Source organism: Coregonus clupeaformis, chromosome 21 (genome assembly GCF_020615455.1).
Source record: "Coregonus clupeaformis isolate EN_2021a chromosome 21, ASM2061545v1, whole genome shotgun sequence".
Taxonomy (NCBI): Eukaryota; Metazoa; Chordata; class Actinopteri; order Salmoniformes; family Salmonidae; genus Coregonus; species Coregonus clupeaformis.
In genome coordinates, this window is record NC_059212.1 from 23,449,830 (window position 1) to 23,467,977 (window position 18,148).

The 18,148-nt window shown below is 41.0% G+C and overlaps 2 protein-coding genes across 3 annotated transcripts; one reads left to right on the forward strand and one right to left on the reverse strand.

Moving 5' to 3' along the window:
• Positions 1-2,120: 2,120 nt before the first annotated feature.
• On the forward strand, positions 2,121-6,286 carry LOC121535110 (tissue factor). The gene is made up of 6 exons (XM_041841837.2): positions 2,121-2,403; positions 2,645-2,759; positions 3,688-3,881; positions 4,129-4,310; positions 4,675-4,843; positions 5,089-6,286. Exons 1-6 carry the CDS (start codon positions 2,331-2,333, stop codon positions 5,238-5,240), a joined length of 885 nt encoding a protein of 294 aa, XP_041697771.1. The 5' UTR covers positions 2,121-2,330; the 3' UTR covers positions 5,241-6,286.
• A 100-nt stretch (positions 6,287-6,386) lies between these two features.
• LOC121535109 (ATP-binding cassette sub-family D member 3-like) lies at positions 6,387-17,793 on the reverse strand. Of its 2 annotated transcripts, none has more exons than XM_041841836.2 (22): positions 17,586-17,793; positions 17,177-17,213; positions 16,870-16,965; positions 16,617-16,705; positions 16,391-16,460; positions 15,112-15,209; positions 14,609-14,732; positions 14,336-14,392; positions 13,946-14,088; positions 13,753-13,822; positions 13,564-13,633; positions 13,342-13,439; positions 13,172-13,263; positions 12,257-12,351; positions 12,031-12,103; positions 11,862-11,925; positions 11,634-11,711; positions 11,382-11,537; positions 8,111-8,230; positions 7,803-7,907; positions 7,539-7,595; positions 6,387-7,350 (listed from the first exon to the last, which is right to left on the reverse strand). In XM_041841836.2, exons 1-22 carry the CDS (start codon positions 17,693-17,695, stop codon positions 7,273-7,275), a joined length of 1,980 nt encoding a protein of 659 aa, XP_041697770.1. In that variant the 5' UTR covers positions 17,696-17,793; the 3' UTR covers positions 6,387-7,272. The 2 variants fall into 2 exon arrangements, with proteins under 2 accessions (XP_041697770.1, XP_041697769.1); XM_041841835.2 differs by lacking the exon at positions 16,391-16,460 and adding an exon at positions 15,671-15,740 and having other exon boundaries at positions 17,586-17,792.
• Positions 17,794-18,148: the final 355 nt, after the last annotated feature.

Sequence of the window (18,148 nt, forward strand, 5' to 3'; positions counted from 1 at the left end):
CATATGAACCATTCAATGAAATGGCTGATTGGAGTGGAGTAAATATAATCAGTTAGTGCTATCTGGTATCCTTGGGACGTCCCTACCCTAAACCCTAACCTTAACCCCTACACTTACCCTAACCCTAACCATAAACCTTACCTAACCTTAACCTTAACCATTTAAAATGTAAACTTCAATGGGGTGACGTCAGAGTTGAGACGTTCCAATGATCCCATTTAGACTTTTCTAAATAGAATCATTCTAAACGGGTCCTCATGAAGACTGGTCTAATTGGAGTAAAGCGAAATGTCTTCCTCAGTCTTCCAGAAAATCATTTTTCAACTCCTGTTTTTACACAAGAGATTATGATGTCATATTTCAGTCGGGGGAAAGGGGCTGCCTGAGAAAGTAATTATGTATGGAAAAAAGACATGGAAACTTTGAGGAACTACTTTCACCCTTAAAGGGTCACGTAAGCCCATCCAGGGAAAGTTTGAGGATGATACTGTATTTTCAAATATACCACAAATAATACATCAAATCAAATCAAATTTTATTTGCCACATGACCCAAAAACAACAGGTGTAGACCTTACAGTGAAATGCTTACTTACCAACAATGCAAATAGTCCGAGTAGCCATGATTAACTGTTCAGGAGTCTTACGGCTTGGGGGTAGAAGCTGTTAAGAAGCCTTTTGGACCTAGACTTAATATATGATGTAATGTCATATTCAGCATATTAGTGAAATAACAGTGATGGCATTGCAGAATTGGGAGTAATCAACAACGAATTATCCATTATAAATGGTACAGTATGTGTAATGATAACCACCATTCATTCTCTCAATATGATTTGAGAGATTGATCCGATTGGACATTCTCCAAGTCCAAAAATCAAACATACATCAAAAGATATCTAAAACTATTGCCATGGTTTGTCATAGATTGGTAAATAATAGCCCTATCAATCAAATCAATGCTAGAAGATATACATAGTCTGTAGGTTGTGTGGAGATGCAGGTACACCAGTGTCTCAGTCCGTCTTTTCACTTAATGCTAATTCAACATGCTGAATCTAGAGCTTATCTGCTCACTCTCTCAGGCACTAAATCACCCCCATATGGCAACATACAAATAAATATGTCACAGGTTGGGTACTTGTACACTTAATTGAAGCTTGTAGCCTTAATTTATGTTTGACATTTTGAATTAATGTATTCATTTAGTGTGTACAGGACTTTTTTATGTTGACAAATTGCTTCAGGTTGTGTGTATGCTCAGAAATAATAAAATTCCATTCCATTAATCACACTTTTTCACATAGAATAATAGTGGAGACATCACAACTATGAAATAACACTTCTGTATACCCCCCCCACCCCACCCCACCCCCCACCCCTACCTTGTCACAACACAACTAATTGGCTCAAACGCATTAAGAAGGAAAGAAATTGTACAAATTAACTTTTAAGAAGGCACACCTGTTAATTGAAATGCATTCCAGGTGACTACGTCATGAAGCTGGTTGAGAGAATGCCAAGAGTGTGCAAAGCTGTCATCAAGGCAAAGGGTGGCTATTTGAAGAATCTCAAATATAAAATGTATTTTGATTTGTTTAACACTTTTTTGGTTACTACATGATTCCATATATGTTATTTCATAGTTTTGATGTCTTCACTATTATTCTACAATGTAGAAAATAGTAAAAATAAAGAAATACCCATGAATGAGTAGGTGTTCTAAAACTTTTGACCGGTAGTGTATATATATATATATATATATATATATATATATATATATATATATATATATCATTCATAATAGTTATTTATAGTTATAACAACATTTTATATAACATTGAAACTAATCATTCAAGTTATTTAAAGAACACAAAATACAGATCAAAGATGACTCCAACAAATCCAGACATTGACTCAAATTTCCATGAGCTTTAGGTCTGTCTCCATTCATGCCGCCGCTACAACGTTGCCATGGCAAGCTGCAGGTAAAATTGCTTGCCCATCATCCGGTTAACCATATATGGACAATAAACGCTTCGACAGATTGTATGCGAAGCATGCTCAGCCAGTGACAAAACGCCATGCTCGAGCAGAGTTATAAGGGAGGTGGAGCTATTGTTGAATGAGTCATAACCTAAATTTCCGACTGCTCGCAACCTCAATGTGGTATAAAAGCGAGGCACCAGCTGCACTGTGCAGTTATCTGACAAACTTTGATGTCTTATTATTAGACGAATAGTAGCCACACGCGTTTCACCTGGGGAAAATCAATGCTCACAATTCGCATTCGATAGTAAAGAGGCTACTGTAATAATTAGGATTATCATAATGGAGAATGTAAGGACTTTCCTTCACTTCGGAGTTTTACTCTCATCGCTACTATTCACAATTGGAGCAGCTGGTAAGTTTGACCGTTTGCATTCCACATGATCATCAGATGCACAATTACTCAGCCCTGAGGCTCAGTTGAAAATTTTTGAAATATGTGCATATCTGTAGGCTATAGATCCTATTTAATCTATAGGCTAAAGGCCTCCTTCGTGGATGATATCTTGATCTTTTCTGCTTTATCAATATACTGTAGCAAGTCTATGTTTTGCAGAACAGATAACTAATCATGGCTTTATCGTCCTGGGTTACAGATGAGGATTATTTCCCTAAGGCAATGGATGTTCAGTGGGTGTCCAATAACTTCAAGACTATTCTAACATGGGGCCCTGAGCCTACCAACTACACATACACTGTTGAATTTTATAGGTAAGTATCCTACATCATGTCTCTGCAGTCTCAGTCTGCACTATTCATCATTACATCACTATTGCTACAAAACAACCAAAAACATCCGGTCAGCACAAACACATTGACCACTTTCTGGGTGAATACTTTACTCTATGTCAACAGAATGCCAATTTAAAACTGAGTGTACAACCTACAGTGCTCTCCGTAGTTATTGGGACATGAAGCATTTCTTCTGATTTGAAATCAAACAATTGCTATGAGGTTAAAGTATAGATTCTCAGCTTTTATTTGAGAGTATTTGTGTACGTATTGGTTCCACTCATTAGAAACGACAACAGTCTTTATACATAGCAAGCAATGACTGCGTCAAGCTTGTGACTACACATTTGTTGGCTGCATTTGCTGTTGGTTTTGGCTGAATTGCCCAATAGAAATGAATGGTAAATAATACATAATTTACCATTCATTTCTATTGGACACAAAATAATCTGAAACACAATCAAAACAAACAGCAAATGCATCCAACAAATGTGTAGAGTCACAGGCTTGATGCAGTCATTGCATGCTATGAATATGGGACCAAATACTTAACTTTTTACTACTTTAGTACACATATAAGTGAATTTGTTCCAATACTTTGGTCCCCTAAAATGGGGGGTCTATGTATAAAAAGTGTTGTCATTTCTAAATGGTGAAACCAATATACACAAATACCCTCAAATAAAAGCTGAGAATCTATAGGTTAACCTCCATAGTAATTGTTTGATTTCAAATCTAAACCTTTGGAGTATAGAGCCAAAAGAATGAAAAAATGCTTCACTGTCCCAATAATTACGGAGGCCACTGTATACCTAATATACAACTACACACTAGCACTTAATTCATTTTAAGTGAATGACAGAAAGGCAAATCAAGGACTCTGACTGATAGACTGTTGTTTGTTCAGTGTTGGTAAGGACAGACATAGGAACCCCCACTGCATCCGGAGCTCGGGGACAGAGTGTGACCTCACCAACGAGCTGCGGAACCTGCAGGAGACCTACTCTGCCGACGTCCTATCAGAACCCCTACCCGGCATTACCTCTGACCTTGTGGAGTTCCCCTACACCCGGGCCAAGAGGTTCAGCCCTTACAAAGACAGTGAGTGTTATCACATTATTATTCTGCCCTAAATTGCATTAAGTCATATAGTAACATTTTTCTGGGTCATTCATTATTTACATTGTTATTGTGTTGTACAATAATTACATTGAAGCATTATTATATTAGAAAGGTTCATTTCACTGGGTATTTTTTTAAATTAAATACTTCATTGCTGTGTTTGTAAAGGTATTCAAAAATGAAATGAAGGCTATGGTGCCTAACTTACATCCCCTTCTCTTCTCAGCTCAAATAGGAGGACCCACTTTCAAGATTGTGCAGAGCGAAGACAAGACCAAGATGATTCTCCACATCCAGGACCCTCTCACTCCCCTCTACAAAGATGACCAGCTGTTAACCATCAGAGACGTCTTCAAGAATGACCTGAAATACAGAGTCGTATACAACAAAGCTGGGAGCACAGGAAAAGTGAGTTGAACAGTCATAGACATACATTCATTGTAAATGCTTTTGAGACTATACCGGTCAGGGGCGGACTGGCCATAGGGCAGTTCCGGCAAATAACATATGGGCTGGTCCATTTCTAGCCCCGTGAGCAGGTTTAAATTTGGGGGTTTGCCCAAAATTACAATTATTTGGCTAATAATGGGGGGCCTGTAGGAAACAAATGGCTGTTGTGGGGGCCTCGAAGGAAGGAATTGGCCAGTGTGTTAAAAATACCCAAGCCGATTTTTGGTCCCAGTCCGTCCCGGATACCTGTCAATTCCCTCCAATGACAACACAAACAGTGTGTGACTTGAAATAATACTAAACTGTAAACTCCTGTCCACAGAAAGAGAAGATGTCAGACCTGAGAAATGTAGAGCTGACCAATCTGGATAAAGGACAGAGCTACTGCTTCATGGTGGCAGCCTATATCCCCTCTCGTCCTGCACAGAAGAGACTGGGAGATTGGAGCAAGCCGCAGTGCTCACCCAGAGAGAGAAAGACCATCTTTGAGGGTAAGTGACCCTACAATGCAAAGCACAAGTTAAGGATGAGGTGGGGTGAAGGGAATTGAAGAAGGGTGAAATTCTGTGGATTCAATGAAATGTGTAGTGGATTGAGTAACTACAACAAATCTTGTTGATAAAGATCAAATGTGGGCAAGTTAGAATAGCCATTTTTACTGTAGGCTACAATGCTTAGCAACTTCAAGAACTTCAATTAAATGATATGTTAAATTGAGAATTTTTTATTTCTTCAGAATTCAGCTTTGGTGTGATCACAGCTGCCATTGGCATCATGCTGGCTATATTCATCATCCTCATCATTCTCACCGTGGTGTGTTGCAAACGCTGCTGCTGCAAAAAGACCAAAACGGTGGACAAGGAGAACCTGCATTTGAGTTCAGTGTAAAGGTGTGTGTGATGATGGTGTGACTTGACCAACCCTTTCAGAGGGAGGGAGCTGTGCTCCCAATAATGTAGCACAAATGCGTCGAACACTGGAAACTGTGAAATGAGTCTTGTCTTTTTAAATGTCATTATGAGCTGGTTCTTTTAATGGGTAGATAATTTTTTTGATTACTTATTTGTTTTATACCAATGTTGAACTAGTAAATTAAATGAATTGTTGAGAAGTACATGTTATTTTTGCCACTATGTAGATAAGAAACATTTTAATATAATTTATTTCAATGTTTTATATGTTAAATGTGTAATGTTATGTCTCTAAGATGTATTCTCTTATATGTTGATGATGTGTAGTTCATGTTGAATAGGATTCATCCATGTACTGTGCTGTTGGAACATGGATTTGGTACTTTTGGATGAGTGAAGGAAGGTTAGTAGGAAAATGATTACTTGTGATAACTTTTGTGCATTCTGGTAATTTTTACAATTAAATTCATATTTATACAATTAAATTCTAATTTGTCTTTCATGTAACAATATCCATGTGAGGGAACTTTGACATAACAGTGCCATCTGGTTTGCCTTAAAATTATCTATCATACTTAAATCATGTTTGAAACTGATATGAGACAAGAGGAAAGCCTTTTCATAGAGATTTTTTGATTGTAGCTCAATGCCTGCTTATCAGCTTATGACCCAGTAAGCCAGGTCGAATACTCTGGCAGAGGGGTGACACCACAATCACATTGGTAACTTGGCAACACAATGCCAGAGACCTCCGAGACATGCCCTGGAGCAGGTCCAAGTCATGGGTGTAGCTCAATCTAAAAAGTGACCTCCTCTCCTTCATCCAAATGGATTTAAATGCCCCTCTAACTTAGTCCTTGTTCCCCCATATTTGTCTTGCACTGTGTTGGGGTGACGTTGAGTATTTTGCACTACTCTGAAAATACAGGATCAGGGGACATGCCAGAAGCCTTCTGGGGGATTTGCTTTCAATTGCCCAACTGTTTCAAGATCAGTGTGGATGAACAAAATTATATAAGAGGAAGCCATTTTAGACTATTGGGATGCACAAACTATGCTCTGATATCTAACAGAGAACTCCACAATGAGCAGTCTGTAGAACAGAAGACAGAGGGCCTCTAAATTGTTTTGAGAAATATATATTAATGAAATATATTAATGTGTAGTTCAGCTCATAGCGATTGCATTTTAACTATCCTATGTTGACAAACAAAAATTCCCACGTCCTCAATCCCCTTCAACAAAATAATCAAAGCTCAACTTACAGTACAGTTCAAAATAACTACAGTACAGTAAAATACATTTTCAGGTACATGTATGTACTGTAGTTGACTGATTCGGACTAGCTATGCTTAAGATACAGTTACAGTAACTGGCTTAATGAAAGAAAAATGCACTTCAGTGTTTAAACTAACTGCACTAGACAAACATTTCAAAAACAAATCATTTCATGGAACTCTGACATCTCAATTCATTGACATCAAAACTGAACATTTTAAATAATTAAAAACAATGCAATATTAACGGAAATAAAACGGGGAAAACAATCGTTAAGGCTAGCTTTCTTAGTACATTATTTGCTTCATATACAATTAAAACTCTCCTGTACAGACACACGTTCTTATTGGTAGACTCTGCAATATGACATCATCATACACATTCCTGTTTCCAGGCATAAACAACAGAATTCAAAATCTGCCCTAAGGATGAACCAATACTTAGGAAGAACCAATACTGTCAGTCTCGGCAGAATTACATTTGGTTGTTTATTATTTCTGTAAGCAGGAAGTGTACCGTGCTGTGTATGATGATGTCATATTGTAGACCCTACCTTTAATGTACAGGTTTAGGTATTTCTCTCTTGACATTGAGAGAGCTCCCAGTCTTCATACTGTAGCGTAACATTTTAAGATGTTAGGACTTGACTTGACCTCTGTGCTCTATGCTTCATGAAGTGCAGAATTACTTAGGACCATCTCGGTGTGCAATACTTGGCTATAGTGAAATTGTTATGACCCAAACTCCACCGTTTCCTGGGTGATGGGTTTGAACTCATAGCTCCCCCTTCCGTCCATGTGCAGGTAGTACTGGAGAAGACAGAAACCACTGGTTACAATTTGAACAGTATGTTCCAAGCAAATAGGTGATAAAAGAAAATGCTCTTTGCGTTTAAAAAAAAAAATGAAAAAATAACAGGGTTCTGGTATTCACCTGCATTTTATTGTTATTATATGCAGTCATTTCATGTGTCATCATTCAGTATGAAAGCTCTTACCTCATGGTGCTTCCACAAAGACTTCCTGTGAGAAACCGTGAACAGCGTAATGCCCACCTGAGGAAAGGTAAATATGACATCCCATAAGCTCGGAATCGACTTTCTCAGCATCCTGTAACCATGCATCACTTTCCCTGGTTCCTTTTCATTCCTTATTCACAAGATCTACATAAATAATATATATATTTTTAATAATCATCAATATATTGACAAATGACCTAATAATTGATCATCTGAATAATAGTCTACGGTGTTGTATCTTACCGTCCTACAGTGGCTGTAGATGAAGTCCTCCACATCTACACTAACAGCACTGGTGCACTCATCCAGGATGGCAAACTGGGGCTTATGGTAGAACAGACGGGCCATCTAAAAACCACACAGAGAGAGAGAGAGAGAGAGAGAGAGAGAGAGACGAGAGAGAGAGACAGCGATCAATGAAAAGCTCCCTTCACACATTCTATAACCCAATGTGCTTGTAAAATGGACTCAAGTCATCATAAGACAAAATAAACTGTGAAGAGACAAAAAAGAATGACAGGCATATTCTCTGTTCTTTTCTTTTGACTTACAGCCATCCTCTGTTTCTCTCCTCCACTGAGGACGTCCATCCAGTCCTGGACCGTGTTCCAGCCGCCCTCCCGCTCCAGGATGTGACCTAGCTGGACGTTGTCCAGGTACTCCTTCAGCACCTGTTCCCCAGCACAACACATAAACACCATTACACAAACACACAGTCACAGAGACGTGCACACACATACACACAGACACAAAGCTATGCGTGCTGTTTGCTCAAGGAGTGTGGTGTGCTGGTGTGTGTACGTACAAGTGTGTCTCTGTGCATGTGTGCGTGTGTGCACTGACATACCACACCCTACTGACAGAGGCCATGTATGACTGTTCTATTTGAGGGGCCTTACAATATATTGGTACAGTGAAGAGCAGATGTGATTGGATATATCAGTGTTTCCCAAACTTTATATAATCCCCTACCCCTTCAAACATTCAACCTCCAGCTGCGTACCCCCTCTAGCACTAGGGTCAGCGCACTCTCAAATGTTGTTTTTATAGGACCAGGGCACAAATAATAATAATTAATCATTTTGCTCTTTATTTAGCCATCTTACATATAAAACCTTATTTGTTCATCAAAAATTGTGAATAACTCACCACAGGTTAATGAGAAGGGTGTGCTTGAAAGGATGCACATAACCCTGCAATGGTTGTATTGGAGAGAGTCTCAGTCTTAAATCATTTTCCACACACAGTCTGTGCCTGTATTTAGTTTTCATGCTAGTGAGGGCCGAGAATCCACTCTCACATAGGTACGTGGTTGCAAAGGGCATCAGTGTCATAACAGCGCGATTTGCCAAGGCAGGATACTCTGAGCGCAGCCCTATCCAGAAATCTGGCAGTGGCTTCTGATAAAATTTTCCCAGGACCGCTTGTTGCAATTTCGATGAGGCTCTCTTGTTCAGATATCGGTAAGTGGACTGGAGGCAGGGAATGAAAGGGATAACGAATCCAGTTGTTTGTGTCGTCCGTTTCGGGAAAGTACCTGTGTAATTGTGCACCCAGCTCACTCGGGTGCTTCGCAATATCACATTTGACATTGTCCGTAAGCTTGAGTTCATTTACACACAAAAATACATACAATGATGGAAAGACCTGTGTGTTGTCCTTGATAATGCAGACAGAGAAGAGCTCCAACTTCTTAATAATAGCCTCAATTTTGTCCCGCACATTGAATATACAGTCGTGGTCAAAGGTTTTGAGAATGACACAAATATTAATTTTCACAAAGTCTGCTGCCTCAGTTTTTATGATGGCAATTTGCATATACTCCAGAATTTATGAAGAGTGATCAGATGAATTGCAAAGTCCCTCTTTGCCATGAAAATGAACTTAATCCCCAAAAAACATTTCCACTGCATTTCCGCCCTGCCACAAAAGGACCAGCTGACATCATGTCAGTGATTCTCTCGTTAACACAGGTGAGAGTGTTGACGAGGACAAGGCTGGAGATCACTCTGTCATGCTGATTGAGTTAGAATAACAGACTGGAAGCTTTAAAAGGAGGGTGGTGCTTGAAATCATTGTTCTTCCTCTGTTAACCATGGTTACCTGCAAGGAAACACGTGCCATCATCATTGCTTTGCACAAAAAGGGCTTCACATGCAAGGATATTGCTGCTAGTAAGATTGCACCTAAATCAACCATTTATTGGATCATCAAGAACTTCAAGGAGAGAGGTTTAATTGTTGTGAAGAAGGCTTCAGGGCGCCCAAGAAAGTCCAGCTAGTGCCAGGACCGTCTCCTAAAGTTGATTCAGCTGCAGGATCGGGGCACCACCAGTGCAGAGCTTGCTCAGGAATGGCAGCAGGCAGGTGTGAGTGCATCTGCACGCACAGTGAGGCGAAGACTTTTGGAGGATGGCCTGGTGTCAAGAAGGGCAGCGAGGAAGCCACTTCTCTCCAGGAAAAACATCAGGGACAGACAGATATTCTGCAAAAGGTACAGGGATTGGACTGCAGAGGACTGGGGTAAAGTCATTTTCTCTGATGAATCCCCTTTCTGATTGTTTGGGACATCCGGAAAAAAGCTTGTCCGGAGAAGACAAGGTGAGCGCTACCATCAGTCCTGTGTCATGCCAACAGTAAAGCATCCTGAGACCATTCATGTGTGGGGTTGCTTCTCAGCCAAGGGAGTGGGCTCACTCACTTTTTGCCTAAGAACACAGCCATGAATAAAGAATGGTACCAACACATCCTCCGAGAGCAACTTCTCCCAACCATTCAAGAACAGTTTGGTGACGAACAATGCCTTTTCCAGCACGATGGAGCACCTTGCCATAAGGCAAAAGTGATAACTAAGTGGCTCGGGGAACAAAACATCGACATTTTGGGTCCATGGCCAGGAAACTCCCCAGACCTTAATCCCAATGAGAACTTGTGGTCGATCCTCAAGAGGCGGGTGGACAAACAAAAACCCACAAATTCTAACAAACTCAAAGCATTGATTATACAAGAATGGGCTGCCATTAGTCAGGATGTGGCCCAGAAGTTAATTGACAGCATGCCTGGGCGGATTGCAGAGGTCTTGAAAAAGAAGGGTCAACACTGCAAATATTGACTCTTTGCATAAACTTAATGTAATTGTCAATAAAAGCCTTTGACACTTATGGAATGCTTGTAATTATACTTCAGTATACCCTAGTAACATCTGACAAAAATATCTAAAAACACTGAAGCAGCAAACTTTGTGAAGACCAATACTTGTGTCATTCTCAAAACTTCTGACCACGACTGTAGTTGCGGAGAGTAAATAATAATAAAAGAATATGCCATTTAGCAGACGCTTTTATCCAAAGCGACTTACAGTCATGCGTGCATACATTTTTTGTGTATGGGTGGTCCCGGGGATCGAACCCACTACCCTGGCGTTACAAGCACCGTGCTCTACCAGTTGAGCTACAGAGAACCACCGTTAGTGGAACTCCCGCGAGAGAGTAACGGTTAATGTGATTGGATGTTAATTATTTGACTAGACTACCTGTATTTGACATTGTGTTGTTATTTCGCTGAACACTAGATGGTTTAATTTTATTTTTGGCAGTGAAACAAGGCTACTCAGGCGAGAAAAAAAACATCACCCAAATGTATAGCCCCGTTGGAAAATCTAAATGGACTGTTTGAAAATGTGAATCACATTTTTATTTGGCGTACCCACGACAGCCAGGGGTACGTACCCCAGTATGGGAATAGCAGGGATATATGGTCCGGTAAAGGGCTGCAGTGATTGGATATGGCCTAGTAAAGAGATGTAATTGGCTAGCTAGACTACCTTATCAGAGGTCCCCTTCCTCCTCTGGTCCTCCACTGTATCTGGATAGATCACCTGATCCCTCAGAGAGCCTAGGGTCATGTATGGTCTCTGGGGGACGTAGAAGAGCTTCCCTCTCTCAGGTTTTGTGAGACGGCCACCAAACAGAGGCCAGAGCTGAGAGACAGACACATCCATTATTACCCATGAGTGGAAAACTTTAACGCTAAAGCAACATAACAGGCTTTTTCGTAAATTCTTGATCTCTCTTACCTCTCCCAGGACTCTGAAGAGTGAGCTCTTCCCACAGCCGTTGGGGCCACACACCAAGACGTTTGTCCCTGACGTCACCTTAGATTAGCAGATGAAGGGAAGGCACAGTTCAGCAGTTCAGTCTGCACTTACAGATGAAAACAGTCCCTCAACCATCATCACAAGTCTTTAGATTTCATGAATTGTATCAAATGGTTCAGTACGGAGTTGATCCTTCGAGATACTCACCTCAAAGCTGAGGTCTTTGATAAGAATGTCCCCATTAGGCGTTGCAAGAGGTGTATGCTCAAACCTGAGACACAAGTAAAATAATGTCAAACCAGGTGATGCCTACTTTATGAACCATTTCATCTTGTTTATTGTACTGCTATAATACATGTATTTGTTAGACACCTACTTGATGATCTTGTCTTTGTTGATGATTTCACCACTTCCTGGGACCAGGGTGATTCTATCTTGCGATTCACTATCTGAAAATGTATGACACCACTAAAGCAATCATCTTGCACTTAAACTAGTAATATGTTTTCATTTTCCTGCATGACACTACTACCACATGAGACTACTATCCAACAACAACAACAATATCATCAATACATTATCAGGGAACATGCAGCAGTCACCTCTGCCTCCCTGCTGAGAGACCATGGTCCTCTCGTATTTCCCAGAGTTCAGCTCTTTCAGTACCTTCATGATCTCGGTGATGCGAGCAGTGAACCTGTAGGGGGACAGTGGGAGTCAGTGAGGAGGGGACAGCGGGAGTCAGTGAGGAGGGGACAGTGGGAGTCAGTGAGGAGGGGACAGCGGGAGTCAGTGAGGAGGGGACAGCGGGAGTCAGTGAGGAGGGGCCAGCGGGAGTCAGTGAGGAGGGGACAGCGGGAGTCAGTGAGGAGGGGACAGCGGGAGTCAGTGAGGAGGGGACAGCGGGAGTCAGTGAGGAGGGGACAGCGGGAGTCAGTGAGGAGGGGACAGCGGGAGTCAGTGAGGAGGGGACAGCGGGAGTCAGTGAGGAGGGGACAGGAGACAGAGGGAGAGAAGAACAAGTGGAGAGACCTAAGACTGGTGAACCATAAACTCTGAACAAGTAAACCATTGATTTACTGAACCCTTGAACCAATGAACCAGCTAACCAGTAAACTATTGATCCACCGAACCAATTAACCATTGAATACACACCAATTGGTTCACTGGTTCAATTGCTACAATGTTTCAATTGTTTCCAGATCTGTTTGTGCTCTTGCTTACTCAATTTCTGTCATTGTCAAGCCAAACAGTCTGGCCTCACAGCAATCTTCAAATATGAATGAGCATTCTATCATTAATGAGCTCGAGGAGAACAGAGGATTGGATCCTGATTCGATAACCCCCACAGCTACCCTCCAATCTCAAGGGTTATGTAAATATTGGAACTCTATCGCAACAACTGACAAGGAGTTGGCATGATAGCGCAAACAGATGGGCATTCAGGCTACTCGTGAACCACCAAACCATTGAACCAATAAACCAGTTGTGTGATAAGAGCATTGTGTATGACTGACCCTGAGAGCCTGCTCATCTCCCTGCCAGCCAGGACGATCCTGCCCAGGGCCTGAGACATGCTCAACAACATACGCCCACTCTGGTAATAGTCCTGGATGTGAAACAGAGGGAAGTTAGGCTCTGAACCATACAGAACACACATACACACACTCCCTTTGTCTCTCCTCACCTCTAGCAGCTCAGCGTGGGTACTGTGTAGGTGGCGTGGGTGGGTATGGTTCAGGAACGGCCTGCTCACCACCAGGTACCCGACAACAGTGGCAATATCTAGAGGTGGGAAAAACAAGTATTTATCGCTGCCATCTACTAAACCATATCAGTGGAGATTATATAAATAACGCAAATGATAATACTACAAGCTTAGAATCAATGACAAGACAAGTATTCTCACATTTAGCAATGATGCTGTCCACGAAACCCGTTGAAAAGCGGAAGACAATGAAATTGTGCAAATGATCCACCTAGGGGTAAAAGGGAGAGGATGTAAGACACTGTATATGCACTGCAGTGTAAGTCTTCTCTGATACCATAGTAAGTCAACTACCGCCACTGATACATTTAAAGTCCTAAACCCTCTCACCAGTTTCTGGAAGGTAGAGTGAATGGTCTGCTTCTCCCTCAGGTTTCCATTGTAGAAGGCAATCTCTTCACTGTGGGAAACAAAACATTCAACCATTTATTTTCACAGTGGAAAAAGAACATGAATCATTATTTGTCCAAAAAAGGAGAAGAGAAGAGGAACAGTGGAAAGGAGAGACGTGCATCTGACTGACCTGTTGGTGATGAGGCGAGAGTTGACGAATCGGTACTCTCCCTCGTATCTCTGCTCCATCACCGTCATCTTGCCGATGGGCCTCCGCAGGCGTGTCAGGATGAGCCCCGAGAACATCAGGTAGCCTATCATACAGGCAGGACCCTGATGGGGAGAGATTTATGTAGAGTAGTGTAGAGTAGAGTAGAGTAGAGTAGAGTAGAGTAGAGTAGAGTAGAGTAGAGTAGAGTAGAGTAGAGTAGAGTAGAGTAGAGTAGAGTAGAGTAGAGTAGAGTAGAGGCATTAGAAACTCTATTCTACTGTGTAGATGCATTGGGGATTATCATTTTCATGCTTTCAATTGAAACTGGATATCGGCATAGAAGGCTACATTAGACAGAGCAAGACTCACCTGTGCCCCGATGGCTGAGGTCAACTTGAAGATGTACAGACCAATGTCCAATAAAGGCTGAAGGTGGAAAAACATAAGTATACTTATCATCACAGGTGCAGTGTACTGTCAATAGCATTAGATTGTATCAGGCTTTGAGCAGCATTGGTTGTCTCTACAACAGAGGTATTTTTTAGTAGCCTGGTTGAACCAGACTGAATGCTAAACTCACCATAGTTTCATAAGACTGAAGCATTCAGTCTGGTATAACCAGGCTATTTAAGTGCAGATTACCTTGCTGACATTGGAGTAGAGGTCTACCACACTGTTACAGAACCTCTCCACATCCTGGGTCAGCAGCTGGTCAGGGTTACCGATGCGGTTGTCCAGGTTACCAATCTTATAGTATGTGTAACCTCTAGAGAGGAGATGGGGGATGGGAGGATGGTGTGGTGAAAACATGAAACAGGGTTTGGTAGGTGTGTTATGTATTTTCTATTACTTTGAGCTTATGAAGTCATTGTTCCTTACATCAGTGTAACGGGGTCAACACACTGTAAGTAACTATTGGATTGGGGCTAGGAAACTTGAGAGGATCAAGGCAAAATCCTTCCAATATAACTCTATTGCTAAAGGCTAATCTCGTTACCCAGAACCAAATCGCCCACTCCTCCATTTGGGTTACGTTTAAATGTTAACGTCTATCACAAGACACCAGCTAATGGCAGACAGACATATGTTCTCTCTTGTTTAAATAAACTCATTTTCTGCAAGAAGCAGGCATCAGAAGGACTTACTGCAGGTACTCATCATAGAGGTGCTTTGTGAGTCGAACCCGGCAGCAGAGCTTCAGTTCATTCAGGCCCAGCTTCAGGAAGTTGTTGACTAGCGAGATCTGAAACAGGGAAATTGGCAACGATAGTGGTCTCATTTAAAAGCAGTGCATTACATATTATAGTGTGAGTAAACCAAACCAATGGCATTTATGCATTGAGTAAATAATCATAAGAATCATGAACACCTCATAAAAACTCAAAGGATTATAGGCCAGGGATCACCAGTCTGTTAGTAATCAGGCAGGATCTTTGTTTTAGTACAGACTCCCCCAAAATTACACACACAAACACAAACTCTCTCCCTAATGGGCACAATACTAACCCCATCCTAAACCACCATTCCCAAATCATGAGGTTACCTGTTTTACAGTAGAATCATAAGCACATGATCAAATATACTGTAATGTGTAGAATTACAAATTATAATGTTATATCGTTATATATATTTAAATATCCACGGGAGGTAAAGACAATTAAGAAAACAAATGAGCTAGAAAAATTGTATGAAAGTTGCACTTACAAATGGCATGACTTTTATCAAGTTGAACAAGAACCTCTTGAAATCTTTTGTTGAACGACCAATAATTGCACTGCAAACCAACATGCACAAAGTGAACACACACACACACAAAATGACACATACAGGGCCAAACTGGGGTCCTACGTTCTACATTTAAAACCAGAGGTGTTTGTTCTGTGGATTATCAGCACCTTAAACTAAACAAACTAGTTGGGGTGAGAGTGAGACACTGGATCTTGCGAAAGGCTATCACCAGTATCCTGATAAATTACTGAACAGTGGAAAAAGCCACTTGTGAGAGGTGAACACAGCAGGATGGGGATTGCAAAATGGAATGGACACAAAATAAACTAAGAATAATCTCATTCATAACTTGGGCCAGTCTGGTCCTGTAGGGCTGCGGGGATATCATTTCTTTATCCATCTTTTACCACCCCAACCACAAAATGAAACACGCTCTAGAAAATAACCTACTGTACCAGGACTACGTGAATAACTGACTAGAAGGTAAATACATTTTTTCAAATATGTGCAGGCCTGCAACCCTTCAAGATCAGTGATGTCCACAAATCCAATTAAAGCGCAACAACAATACACAAGTGAATTCATAAGCACTTAATCATATTCTGCTACCAGGCACCACAAGCAGCACAGTGTTATATAGGGGTTTAGTGCTTGGCCAAAGTTTGCCATGCAAATATAGCATGGACAATAGTTTACCCCTGGTATGGCAGCAATATAGTAATAAAAATGCTTCTTAAAGAGATTGACATCTCTGCTAATGATTCCACTGTAGAAGAATTGAGAGGAGATTATTACGAGCTGTCGAACAAGACAAATAATGCTAAACAAGTACTTTAATACTTTATGTTGAAGTTGCTTCAGAAAGTGTCGTTGGTGTGAACTTAAGTGTTGGTGTGCAATAGGGTTTTCTATGGAGTCCTACCTCTCGATCATGGTTCCATTCTGGATCATCCACACATCACAGTAGGTTCTGGCCACCAGCATGGCAGCGATGAGGAGACAGTATCCTGACTGTGGGCAGATAGATTACCAGAAATAGGAAAACACAAGGGAGTGGGAGATGTGTTGAGATGTTACACAATACATGTCCATACAGCAAGTGAAAAATTATTCCAATCAAGATTAAAATGTTTGAGTGCATTCAAAGTAAAAAGGTTGTTAAAAAAAGTTAATACCTCTTTGCAGAACACTCCAGGAACCATGATCTTCACTATCTTCAGGACACGTGCAAAGAACACCTTATCCACCACCGTCTTTTCCTTCTTGGCATCCTGCCTCACATCATACCAAACATTTACAGATTAATCAGATAAATAAACCCAAATTTAAATCTCACCAACTCAGTCCTACTTGTTAATCAGGGGCTAAAGTCTGTGGATATTGACATTCTTGCCAAGATTTTGGCCATTGGTGTGGTGAGAGCAATTTAAACAAAAAGTGCAGTAAGAGTCTTGGTTACATTTCTTGTCTACATGCACTTACATCTTTGCTCAACTGTAGTTCTGATGACCTTTTCCCCCTAAACAGAAAACAGGGATGAAGTCTGTTACATAACAGTACGGGTCTATGGATGACGCCATGGTAGGAAACTCTGATTACTTTTAGTCCTTGGAAATCTGACCAACCAGCTAGCAGGCAGGCAATTCAATGACAACACCCACCACCGGGTGTCAGTAGAGAAAATTAACTCCATAAACTACTAGATATCTAAAATAGTATGTTAAAATAACAGAACACTCTGATTCAATGTCATCGTCAAACTGCAAGTTGTCTCGGTGACAAATCTTATTCTTGTCTGACTTTCTAGTAGCCAGCCGATGTTGGCTACATCAGCTTAGCGTTATGATAGTCGTCACTTTAGCTACAAAATAGTTGTCAAGACTTAACTTACCCATTTAACTGGGCTGCATGACTTCTCCTCTTGAGAAGATACAAGGCAACGATTGTGGCACCTGCTATAGAGGAGTTCTTGGCTGTCAAGTATTTACTGATCGCCGCCATGTTTCCATCTGCCGACCAAGGGAGTAACAAGATGCATGCTGGGGTAGGGTAGTTAGCTAGCTATCTGGCTAGCGTGCTAGCAAAATGAGCTATGGTGCACAATTTCGTTTCATCAGACAAATGCATTGCAAGTATTCTATGCAGAAACTGTTTAAGGACTAAAAATTCAACAATAAACATGTCCTTTATTTGCACCAAATCATGCTATGTGTGTCAAGATTGCATTTTGCACTTTTGTTTTCATTTCTAACTCAGTAAGTTAGCGACATTTGGCAGCAGGAGAAAATCGGAAGCCAAGGCAATCCTTCAAATTAAAGGCCCTGGTTTATTTGTTTTTAATTTAGTAAGGACTCTGGCGAAAATACTACACACTAATGAAGAAGATATCGTAAGTATTATTAATTGTGAACATGAACAACTAATCGATGTTACAGCAACCTCGTTATGGTAGCG